Raw genomic sequence first — 12,018 nt, forward strand, 5'->3', positions numbered from 1 at the left:
CCATCACCAACGTTCATCTTGAGATTTATAAATCATATTTGATGAAGTTATATATTCTCACCTTATGATACATCCAACATTAATCCACAGCATCCAACGCCTTCAATAATTGGATCCAATGAGAACTACACATGACTCGCTAGATCTTGTACCAAAAGAAGATCTTCACAACTATCGGATATTTCATCACATGTTGTCATACATTTACACCAATTCTAACATTAACTATCTCGAGCGAAGCGGGGAAAACTATTTGACTCTAATCATGTCATACACTAGCATCAAATTTCCTTGAATCTGTAACTGAGTAACTTGAAGCAATAAAGCTTTGATCTTTACATACAATACATGAAACTTCTAATCCATAAACAACCAATCTCAACAGATTTAGTACGCAACGAAATGGAGGTTCCTACAATTCCAATTCCAAACCATGAGGTCCAATGCATCCACTGAAATATGTTCGAGGTGTTGAGTTTGTGATCAGAGATTCTCTTGGCATGTTGATAGCAGCTGGTGGTCGCCGTACGCTAGGACTCACTGTTGTTAGGGCAGAGCTTTAAATAGCTTGGGAGAACTTATCTTATGCGAGGCAGATACTTGGTGCTGAGCGGGTGCATCTTGAGGGAGATTCATATTTGGTAATTGATTGGATCCGGAGAGTGGACAGGTATGGTGATGGCCATCCTCTCATCCAAGAGATGCGCAGATTGGCTCATGAGATGGACAATTTTTAGGCAGTATATGTGTTCGGAGAGGCAAACAGAGCAACAGACTTGGTCGTCTTCTTTGTTGTCCGGCATTCTGGAGATTTTCTTTGGACATCCGCAGTAGACATACTTTGTTCTTTATACTTTTTACTTTCTCGTAATTTGGCAGGATGTACTCATGTTAGAGCTATATAAATTACTATTTAAAAAAGAAAAATGCTGCTCGAGAGAAAAACTCGGGAATGCCGGAAGGCTGACCCAGAAAAATAATGTTGGAATACTTCCATGATTGGACCTAACCAGAGATTTTCTTCAAGGGAGGCGGTCAGATTATTTCTGTGGGTTGTTGGCTTGACAGGATGGTAATATGGTATGCATGAGCGTTGGATCTACACCTAACATGACTCCTTCCAACGCGGGGTTGTCTTTAAGGGACAAAATCTAAAAGAGCAATCCACGGAAAGATCCACCGCCTCGCGCCTATTGGACCGAGCCAACCACTGTCGTAAGTCCAGCGTCCGACCGTCCCTAGATGACACCCATGGCGTGCCTTTTAACGTGCCCTTTCCGTTGCGTGGGCGCGACCGAACCCGGGACTCCGCCCAGGCCTTTTACACGCAACCGGTGCTAGGTGCTTCCAGACTGTTGTTAAGTCGGTCTGCCTCGAAAAGATCGACCGAAAACGTGACTAGTATCCTTTCTTGCTAAAGAAAATCATTCATTTTGACCAAAGAAAAAAGAAAACCATTCATTACCACAAAGATTTCCCACGGGAAAAATCTAGTTTTGATCTTCCAATGTCCGCCATGAATTGTTGCATAGGCTGAGCTGAGAGCGACATAAGCCAAAGTGCTGCTCAAGAAATATTTGACCACAGTTAGCGGACTGGTAGTGGTACAAGCGAGTGCCACCTTCTGGTCCGAGACATCTAAGCCATGGTATATAACAGAGTGGTCTTTCAGACTATACATGTCTCAGAGAAGCCAATGGAGCTTGGACTAGGTAGCCTTTTACATGGCCAACCACTCTAAAAATGCCTTATAGATTGGAAAGAATGAGCTGCTTAGTATGGTTAGAGATATATTGTATTTAATTTTTTTGAATACATCCATATTAGGTCTATATAAATCATCCCTTCGAGGGAAAAAAAATCTATCTTAAATTTGGTTATCAAAATACTGCTTCATCGTTTACGTCAGTGTGATATAATTGTGCAAGAATTATACCAAAGATTAAAAATAGTTTTTTTTTTTCGTTCAAGGAAAATTAGTTTTTGCAACAATAAAAACATTAATTTCCACCACCCAGCGTGGAGAGAGCTGTGAGCCATAATCACGGTTAGCGAATCGGATCGAAACATTAAATTGAGATGCAATCAGATAGCGACCGGCGGTCCTCTTGGTTCGGAATTTACACGGTACAGCTAACCTGGAACCACCATCATAGAACCTTTCCCTTCATACTGGACGGCTCTTGATCGCCATACTTTTCAATTGAGGCGCCTTTGGGAGCACTCTATTACATTTCAAAATAGCAGAGCTACTACCGCTCGCCGCGTGCACGCGTTCTTCGAAGTCCAAAACCGCAGGCACTCGCAGATCCAGCACGCTCCTCACGTGCGACAACGAGGACGGGACGACGTGGTCAAAAAAGAGACGTGGTGGCGGCAGCTGTATCCGACGGTTGTGATAAGATTCTTATGTTTCTCCGCCTGTAATAATAACACCAAAGAACTTTACTTGACGTAAAGACCAACCAGGCCGTCCACGGGGCGGGGCCCACATCTCAACGAACGGGTACGATTGGGTACTTAAAAAATCGGTGCCTTTAGTCAGGCCTTCCGCTTACGGTGATCCCGCGCGTTTCCGGTCTGCTCGTGCCTTCTTCCTTGTTTTAAGCCGCCTTCTCTCTCTCTCTAAAAGCGAACTCCCCTGCACCAAAAGACTCTCTCCCCTGCCCCCCTCTCCCTCTTCTCCCGTTCTAAATTCCGAGCTCCAGCTCGCCCTTCTCCCCGCCATGCTCTCGCTCAACGGAAGCAGCTTTCTGGTAATATAATGGACATATACTAATATAAGTTATTTCGATGAATTATGACATCAAAATCCAATTAAATGAGACGAAATCTCAACGGATCATTCAAACGATCCAGATCTTTTCTCATTGTTTCACACCCATTTCCTTTATTTTCCTTTTTCGATTTCCTACTGTATGCATTTCATTTGCTGACCTTCGCTGGCTTTGACGTTTGGAGAGAGGTAAAAAGAGGAACAAAATAAAAAGATTCTTTTTTTCTTCCGCGTTACCGGTATAACTCCATATACAAATATGAGCAACTTATTTCTTAATTATATGTGTGTGTGTGTGTGTGTATATATATGAGTGTCTCTGTGGTAGGGTGAGCTCGTCTTATGCTTTCTCCTTGTGTTCTCTTCTCTCTTCCTTCGTCATTTCCTCTCTTTGGAGAGCAGAAGTGCCGAGGGGTCGGCACCAGGTCGCGTGGTTCGCAGTGGAGAGGAGCGGCGGCGGCGAGGCCGGTGCTGGTGCGGTGTGGTGGCGGGAGAAGAGGAGAGGGGAACGGGAGAGGGATGGCGATGGAGAGCACGCACGAGGAGGTGGAGGAGCTGATGAACCCCAAGAACACCGTCGGCGGCGGGGTCGAGGATACCTACGGCGAGGATCGGGCCACCGAGGACCAGCTTGTCACCCCCTGGACCGTCTCCGTCGCCAGGTCTTAGATCCGATTATTCCCTCTCCTGTCTTCTTGATTCCATCGGCTCCGTCTTGTTGTATTCCACTGGATGACTTTTTATCGCCTTTTCTTGAAAAAAATCTTGATATATTTGTTTATTTCCCCTCCCCAAATTAGAATCTCTTTTGTATCTCTGGGCATTAGTTGATGCGATCCGAGAAATGCTGTGATTTGATTTCGCGTATCGATGTTTTTTTTTCTTTGCTGGATCGATCATTTCTTGGTTCTACTTTTCCCTTTCTTTCAAAAGATTTTTCCTTTTTTTCTTGGCACATCAAAGTTTTTTCTCTTAAGAAAATTCCTTTTGGTCCCAGTTTATGTAAGGACCCGTCTCTTATTTTTTTTCTAATGATATACTACGTGGACATGTGGAGATCTAAGGTGGTCCGATGGCTCTGGTCCTGTCACGGTTATTGTATATTTTTTTATATTATATAATATATAGAATTGACGGCCGATCTGCTTTCTTTTTCTATTTGTCTTTTTTATAAAAAAAATAATTTGCAATTTTCTTCGTGTTGCCTTTTTGTTTCTTCCTCCTAAAGTTTAATACTGTTCTGAAGACATCCCATCAAAAGTTTTCTACATATGAAAATAATTTTTATCTTTCAACTTTTATGGAACATATAAAATTATCTAGTTTTTCCTGCAATGATCTGATTTATGTTTAGAGATCTCCCTTTTCCATTACCATATACCTCAGCGATCACTGCATAGTCTTTGGTAGAACTTGGAATTTTCAAAATTAGTGATGGATTCTTTTCTACTTTTCCCTTTCTTTCAAAAGATTTTTCCTTTTTTTCTTGGCACATCAAAGTTTTTTCTCTTAAGAAAATTCCTTTTGGTCCCAGTTTATGTAAGGACCCGTCTCTTATTTTTTTTCTAATGATATACTACGTGGACATGTGGAGATCTAAGGTGGTCCGATGGCTCTGGTCCTGTCACGGTTATTGTATATTTTTTTATATTATATAATATATAGAATTGACGGCCGATCTGCTTTCTTTTTCTATTTGTCTTTTTTATAAAAAAAATAATTTGCAATTTTCTTCGTGTTGCCTTTTTGTTTCTTCCTCCTAAAGTTTAATACTGTTCTGAAGACATCCCATCAAAAGTTTTCTACATATGAAAATAATTTTTATCTTTCAACTTTTATGGAACATATAAAATTATCTAGTTTTTCCTGCAATGATCTGATTTATGTTTAGAGATCTCCCTTTTCCATTACCATATACCTCAGCGATCACTGCATAGTCTTTGGTAGAACTTGGAATTTTCAAAATTAGTGATGGATTCTTTTCTTATACCTGACATTTTCTTTCTTCTTGTTCGATTGATTTGATTTCTTTTTCTTCTTTCTTAGTGGTTATTCCATGCTGAGGGATCCACGCCACAACAAAGGGCTCGCTTTCACCGAAAAGGAGAGAGATTCCCACTATCTGCGAGGCCTCTTGCCTCCAGCGGTTGTGTCTCAAGAGCTTCAGGTTGGTCAGTTCCTCTGCTTACTAGCAGCTGATCTGCATCAATTTTCTGCTGAGTCATGAGTGTTTGTCCATTTTGCTTGTCTTCCTTCCCCAGGAAAAGAAGCTGATGCACAATCTTCGTCAGTACAAAGTACCTCTGCAACGTTACATGGCAATGATGGATCTTCAGGTAATTGGTTCTGCTATATTTTTTTTTTTTCAATGACCTTTCCTTCAGTTTGAGGATTTGTTTCATTTGATCTGTATTATGAGCAATATAATTTTAGAGGCAGCAAGCACTATGTCAGTATTTGAGTCTTGATTTATTTGTTTTTCAGGAGAGAAATGAAAGGCTTTTCTACAAGCTTCTGATCGACAATGTTGAGGAGCTGCTCCCCGTTGTCTATACGCCGACAGTTGGCGAGGCTTGCCAGAAGTATGGGAGCATTTTCGGGCGTCCACAGGGTCTATATGTCAGCTTGAAAGAAAAGTATGTTGTATGATTTGTTGCATTGTTTTAAAACTAGAATAACCTTTTGAAGAATGGTTTGGACTGAGGAGTTATTGGATGTTGCAGGGGAAAAATTCTTGAAGTGCTGAGGAACTGGCCTGAGAGGAACATTCAGGTTATTGTGGTCACTGATGGCGAGCGCATTTTGGGGCTTGGAGATCTTGGCTGTCAGGTGAAATTTTTACCATGCCTTGTGATTGCAATGCATCTCTTTGTTGATTCTTTACTGATGTAATTGTGAACTACTCTTCGAAATCTTCATAGGGCATGGGAATCCCTGTAGGCAAGCTTTCTTTATATACTGCCCTTGGAGGACTTCGTCCATCTGCTGTAAGCATTTCATTACACATGCCATTATCCAGTTACAAATTCCATTGTCTTATTGCAGGCACTTGTATTTCATAGAAGATGATATAAGTAGTACGCTGGGGTTTATATGTTGTCACTTTCTTTCTTTTAGAAGAGTTGGATGTTCAATGATTAACATTCAATTTGCAGTGCTTACCAGTCACAATTGATGTGGGGACGAACAATGAGCAGTTGCTGAATGATGAGTTCTACATTGGGCTAAGGCAAAGGCGAGCTACTGGCCAAGTAAAAACTCCATGCCCCCCGCCCCCCCCAACACACACACACAGACACCAAAACCCCTCCATGAGAATACACTTGCTGACATGGTATAGATAAACTAAATATCTTATGCTAACTATGGGATGTATGTGCTGAATTAGGAATATGCCGACCTTCTACATGAATTCATGTGTGCAGTCAAGCAGAACTATGGGGAGAAAGTCCTTATTCAGGTAAATCGCAGGAAGAAGAGATGATATTGAATGCTTCGAGCTGTTAGATATGAGTGAGGTCTATCTGCTATATTCTACACTTAATTTTAGAATTTATTTTACTTTTCTTTTGGCAGTTTGAAGACTTTGCAAATCATAATGCATTTGACTTGCTTGCGAAGTACAGCAAGACCCATCTTGTATTTAATGATGACATCCAGGTAACAAGTTTGGAGCTTTCTTCTTTACAGCACATGTGATGATTTGTTGTTTTTCTTTGTGGAATCCATTATTTATCAGCATTAGGTTGCACCAGACTGCTATCCCCCGCTTAAGCGCTTTATGACCACTGCAGGGAACAGCTTCTGTCGTCCTTGCTGGACTTGTTGCAGCATTAAATTTGGTTGGTGGAACTTTGGCAGAGCATACTTATTTGTTCCTTGGTGCTGGAGAGGTGAATTATCCATTCCTTGCTTTAGTGGGTTTTATATCTCCTTTTGACTTGCTACTAGTATTAAATACTGACTTTTAGTGGATAATCCATAAAAATTTTGCAATCGAATGGATTTCTTCCAAGAGCAGGCACTGTATTTGGTCAAAACAAAGTATTTATGATTTTGAGTACAATAATTTTAGCAGGAGATCTTCTGGTGGGGATAAAAGCAGAAGGCTAAAACAATAACTGTTTGAACCTACCTGGATGCTAGTGTTCAACCTCAGGCTTTACACCTTTATATTGTTGATAAAGGAGGCCGCACGAGGAAAGCAAGGTGACATCATCATGCTTGGCATGATTCATGGACATTATCTGGTCGAAGAGTCCCACTGGCTCTAGATAGTTAACAACTCCCCCCAAAATATCTATTTTGGCCTCTTCTTTATGAATATGAAGTACATGTGCACTAATACTTTGTAGAGAAATGAAAATATCTTCCAGAGTTTAAAAGGTTCAACAGAGATTTCAGAGAAGTATAGGATTTTTTTTTTCTGAGTCTGAGAAAAAGGCCAATTAGTTGATCCTCAGCCGTGCAGCTGCATTTTGTCTTCTGTCCTATTGACTGACTTTATACAACCCCTTTGAACTAATATGTCAGGAGATACAATCCTAGACATTATGTCAAGATTTTCCATGACTCCATTTCCTTATTCCTAGATACTCATAAATCAATAACCATGTGGAAGAATTAATATTTAAATCAATAAATTTAATAAGTGCTGATAAGTTTCTTGATAATTTTTAGGCATCAGTGTATGGTTAGCACTTGTTTATTGTGGCTTGCATTTTAGAGCAACAATTTAAAGATATTGTTAGTGCTGACCTCTATTTTTTTTCTAGACATGCGTGCATGTGTTTGCTTGCATGCACGCACATACAGTATCTGGCTGTCCGACTCTGCACTCATGCCTGAGTATTAACTGCATATGATTTTCCAAGTTGACCTCATCAGAGATCTCTAATAATTTCTTATCTATAATTATTAGTTTTTCCCAGAATGCTAGAAAACCATACAATCCTTTTCGTCTTTACAAATATAGCCCCATTACCATAAAGAAATTCAGTAAGCAGCATCTGTAGATAAAACTTAAGATTTGAGTGCCGTGTATCTGCATCATCATCTAATGTCAACTCCTGTTCCACTATCTGATACATGTACATCTACTTTAGATTAGTACCAAGGAGAGATGAAATTATTGTCTAGGTATGCCTTTGGCTTCTTTATTATTTTATAATCTGTTTTAATGGTCTTATGCTCTCACATGTGCCAATGATGCTTGAATGGGATGATATATTTTAAATATTCTTGTACATGCCTATTGATTTTGATTATAATTTTTTTCTCTTTCCTTTTCTATCTTTCTCTTATTGTTTTATTGATAGTTTACAAATCATTCCTGTAACTAATATAATATCTACAACTGTTAAAGTTTTGACATGTTATACACTGCATTACTGCATGGATTATGGTGCATGAGGTGAAAGATTATGCCTCTGTTTGTAGGTTATGTTGGCCATGCTTGCTTTCCTAAGTTCGGAAAAGACTGTTAAGAAAAGTGCAATATACAATGAGTGTGTGTGCGTGTGTATGCATGTGTGCATTGGTACTTGCATAGTCAACACAAAGAGAAACTGCAATCATTAGCTATCAAGTCTGCGCAGCACAGAAATTCATATTTTGAAAACTATGTATTTTACATGTTTTACGGGATAACTTTCCAATAAGCATGGTGTATGAAAAATGGCATCTAGATACATAACGAAAACAATTCAATTTTGGTTATATTATCAGATCCCAATACCAGATATTTAAAGTGATTACCCATAAAAAGTCCGATATTTAAAGATAACAATATATAATACTATGAATGTTATGTATAGACCAATCATGGCAGTCAAAATAGAAACTAAGACAATCTTAAATGGTTCTTGTTGGATAATAATCTATTTTATCGATTTTCAGTTGACATAAGGAAGAATTCACCTGTTCTTCCTCCACTAGTAATGCCTTTCTTCGAAAGGATATTAATTCTGCTTTTTTGCAGGCTGGTACTGGTATTGCGGAGCTCATTGCTCTTGAGATGTCAAGACAGGTAGTGAACTTAAATCTGCCAAACTTCCAACATATCTTTATAGATTGTTTCCTTGTTTCTATTTGTGATTCACTTAGACTGAATTGATTATATTTTCTATCACTATTTCAGACCAGCGCTCCAATTGAAGAGTGTCGCAAGAAGATTTGGCTTGTGGACTCTAAGGTGGAGAACCAAACAAAGAGAACATTTTTCGCTTAAAGTTCTCTGGCTCATATGTTGCCTTTTCTATTGATTTCATTACAACAAATTAATATATAATTGTATTTTTTTGTTTTGTAGGGATTGATAGTTAGCTCCCGAAAGGAGTCTCTTCAACACTTTAAGAAACCCTGGGCACATGAGCATGAACCCATTAAGAATCTCCTAGGTGCTGTCCAGGTCTGAGGCCTTCTGAACATGAAGTTGAATCCACTTTGCTCTACTTTTTGCTGTTTCGTGCTATTTGTTTTTAAAATTTTCGAAAAATGCCACTTTACCACTTTGTTCCTGCCTATTAGGATCCCAGTTCTGCTGCTATAATTCTCGTTAAAGTACTAGTTAAACCTTATCTTTTAATCATCATATTGTTGCAATCTCTGATAGTGCTGAACAAACCATAATTATGGGAACTTCCGTAATGGTAACATAATGTTACCTGTGGCCTACCGACTTTTGAGTGTCTTCCTCTACTTTATCCATATAAATATGTGCTAATACTGGATGCTAAGATACGGTGCGTGCTTAGCATCAGGTCAAAAACCTTTTACCCTCGAGATATTTTTTTTGGTTCTCGTCAATATTTGCCAAAACCTAATTAAATATCCTTTCTTTTTTTATGCTATCAGTCCTTTTGTCGTGATGTAGTGACTTATAGCTAAATGAGTTCCTTAATTCATTTTTCGTCCTCTTAGGCCATCAAGCCAACTGTTCTGATAGGAACATCTGGAGTGGGGAGAACTTTCACTAAAGATGTAGTTGAAGCTATGGCTTCCTTCAATAAGGTATGTTGCAGCAGTTATAATGCATATCAAACTGTCACATCAGATTCTGCTAATCATCAGAGTCTCCTAATTATCGGATTCAAAGGATGAAACTAATCATGTGTCTTTACAAAGTGCAGAGACCCATTATTCTTTCCCTGTCAAATCCAACATCGCAATCGGAATGCACTGCTGAGGAAGCATACACTTGGAGTAAGGTAAAAGTCATATTCTTAGTTCACTTAATCAATCTAAATGCCACCATATCCAGCATTTCTGTGTCTAATCTTTATCAGGAAAAAGGGGGCCTTCTCAAAACTTTTCTTAAATTTGCAGGGTCGTGCAATATTTGCTAGTGGAAGTCCATTTGATCCTGTCGAATACGAGGGGAAAATTTTTGTGCCTGGCCAGGTTTGAACTTGGTCTTACACTCTTACCTTTTAAGGTGACTGTTAGGGCCTGAGTTGACTGAAAACTGACATGCATGTTTTGCATTGTTCCAGGCAAACAATGCATACATATTTCCAGGATTTGGCCTTGGTTTGGTGATCTCTGGAGCCATTCGTGTGCATGATGACATGCTTCTTGCAGCCTGTAAGTAATAAAGAAATTATAGCTCCTGTATGTTCCCTTAGGTCTTCACAACTCTGTCTATTAGCTTAGCTTGAAAGCATCGATCAACAAGCGGCTGAGTGAAGCGTGATTCCATCAATGAGCCTTGTTAATGCTATCTGCTAGTTAAGAATAGTATTAGGATACCAAGGGCCTGAATGGATGCTGGAAAATCTTACGCTGTCCAATAAGATATTCTGGCATGGACCATGCAGTAAGCTAAAGGAGAGTTAATGGAATCAGATGGCAAAGAAGAAAGGGGGGAGAAGTGGGAGGGATTGGGCCATCTGGAGATCAAAACTTCCCCTGGACTCCTTCCCAGCTCTTCCCACACTAAAATTTCCATCAAGGACCCATGGTCCGCAGATAAATTCCAGCATTCAAACAGCCACCCCCCTTTCTTTGAACTGGATTCTTTCAGAGGGCACGGCAGATGGATGAGCTCGTCCTACTGCCTCATATTTTAGTCCCCCACCATATGCAAATTACTTTTCTTAGTGTCAGAAAATTGCTAGTTTAATAATAGATCTCAGTAAATTCGTCTAAACACCATGGCAGATGAAGGATTGAAGTTGGGGAACTCATATCAAATCAATGTAAGAAATCAGTTTAGTTTCTCGTTTTCTAACTTCTGGCTTCTGTTGGAACAGCGGAAGCTTTAGCCCAGCAGGTGACGCAGGAAAATTTTGATAAAGGACTGATCTATCCTCCCTTCACAAATATAAGAAAGATATCTGCTAAAATTGCTGCTAATGTAGCTGCTAAAGCCTATGAACTCGGTGAGTTCTTTATTCTATCTGTGTAATGCATGGAAAATATTATACTATAGTAAGCTTATTTTTTTGATATGCAACATCCCTCATTTGTAGGTTTGGCTAGTCGTCTCCCTCGCCCAGAAAACCTGGTGAAATATGCAGAAAGCTGCATGTACAGCCCCCACTACCGCAGTTACCGATGAATTGGCAGAGGCTGGCATCCATCAATTTTGTAATAGTCATAACTTTCAGGTGTTATAGTTTTTTAATTTATACCTGGATGCCATCGTAGCTCTTGTTGTCTCAAATGTTTGAGCCCCTTGATCATTGGGCTATGGTTAATAATTTTGTAGTGCTGGTTTCGAACAATTGGAGATGATGCCTCCTGCCATCATACTGATACCTTTTTATTCTTATTGTCAATAAAGCCAAAATTCTCACATGATATCAAATTCACAGGAACTGGCTTGATATTATATGCTTACCAAGCAGCATGCAGGAAGCAGAGACATAAAGAAGACGATACATGATATCCACTTTCCTTTACTCGGCAAAAACATGCCGTCCATCTGATGCAAATGGAACGAAATACATAAAATTAGTTGTTTCAGAGGGTTTAGCCAATAGAATTATCAAGGCAGATGGGACCTGACGACAGTTCTGGGATTTTGGGTTACACAGCAGGGAGCGACCTTGTTCCATTCCTAAGATAAGAGGCGGGGGTGATTCGATCCTATTAACAGGTTGACCCTTAATATGTCCCCTGATTATACTAAGCCTCAGACTTGTCCCCTGATTATTTCCCATAGCTTGGATAAAGCGACATAGGTATAAGGTAGAAGATAGGGAGTAGCCAAGGGAAATAATGGGTCGGTCGGCTACAAG

At 39.7% G+C, this 12,018-nt stretch overlaps 1 protein-coding gene across 2 annotated transcripts; it reads left to right on the forward strand.

Moving 5' to 3' along the window:
• Positions 1 to 2,600: 2,600 nt before the first annotated feature.
• On the forward strand, positions 2,601 to 11,578 carry LOC103708340 (NADP-dependent malic enzyme-like). 2 transcript variants are annotated; one of them, XM_008793220.4, is made up of 20 exons: positions 2,601 to 2,756; positions 3,179 to 3,438; positions 4,823 to 4,943; positions 5,038 to 5,112; positions 5,261 to 5,412; positions 5,500 to 5,605; positions 5,698 to 5,763; positions 5,932 to 6,027; positions 6,165 to 6,236; positions 6,353 to 6,436; positions 6,571 to 6,669; positions 8,757 to 8,804; positions 8,916 to 8,969; positions 9,087 to 9,185; positions 9,698 to 9,787; positions 9,907 to 9,984; positions 10,103 to 10,177; positions 10,270 to 10,360; positions 11,029 to 11,157; positions 11,248 to 11,578. In XM_008793220.4, the coding sequence occupies exons 1-20, from the start codon at positions 2,727 to 2,729 to the stop codon at positions 11,334 to 11,336; spliced, it is 1,914 nt and encodes a 637-aa protein (XP_008791442.1). In that variant the 5' UTR covers positions 2,601 to 2,726; the 3' UTR covers positions 11,337 to 11,578. The 2 variants fall into 2 exon arrangements, with proteins under 2 accessions (XP_008791442.1, XP_017699194.1); XM_017843705.3 differs by lacking the exon at positions 2,601 to 2,756 and having other exon boundaries at positions 3,092 to 3,438.
• Positions 11,579 to 12,018: the final 440 nt, after the last annotated feature.

Source organism: Phoenix dactylifera, chromosome 8 (genome assembly GCF_009389715.1).
Source record: "Phoenix dactylifera cultivar Barhee BC4 chromosome 8, palm_55x_up_171113_PBpolish2nd_filt_p, whole genome shotgun sequence".
NCBI classification, from domain to species: Eukaryota; Viridiplantae; Streptophyta; class Magnoliopsida; order Arecales; family Arecaceae; genus Phoenix; species Phoenix dactylifera.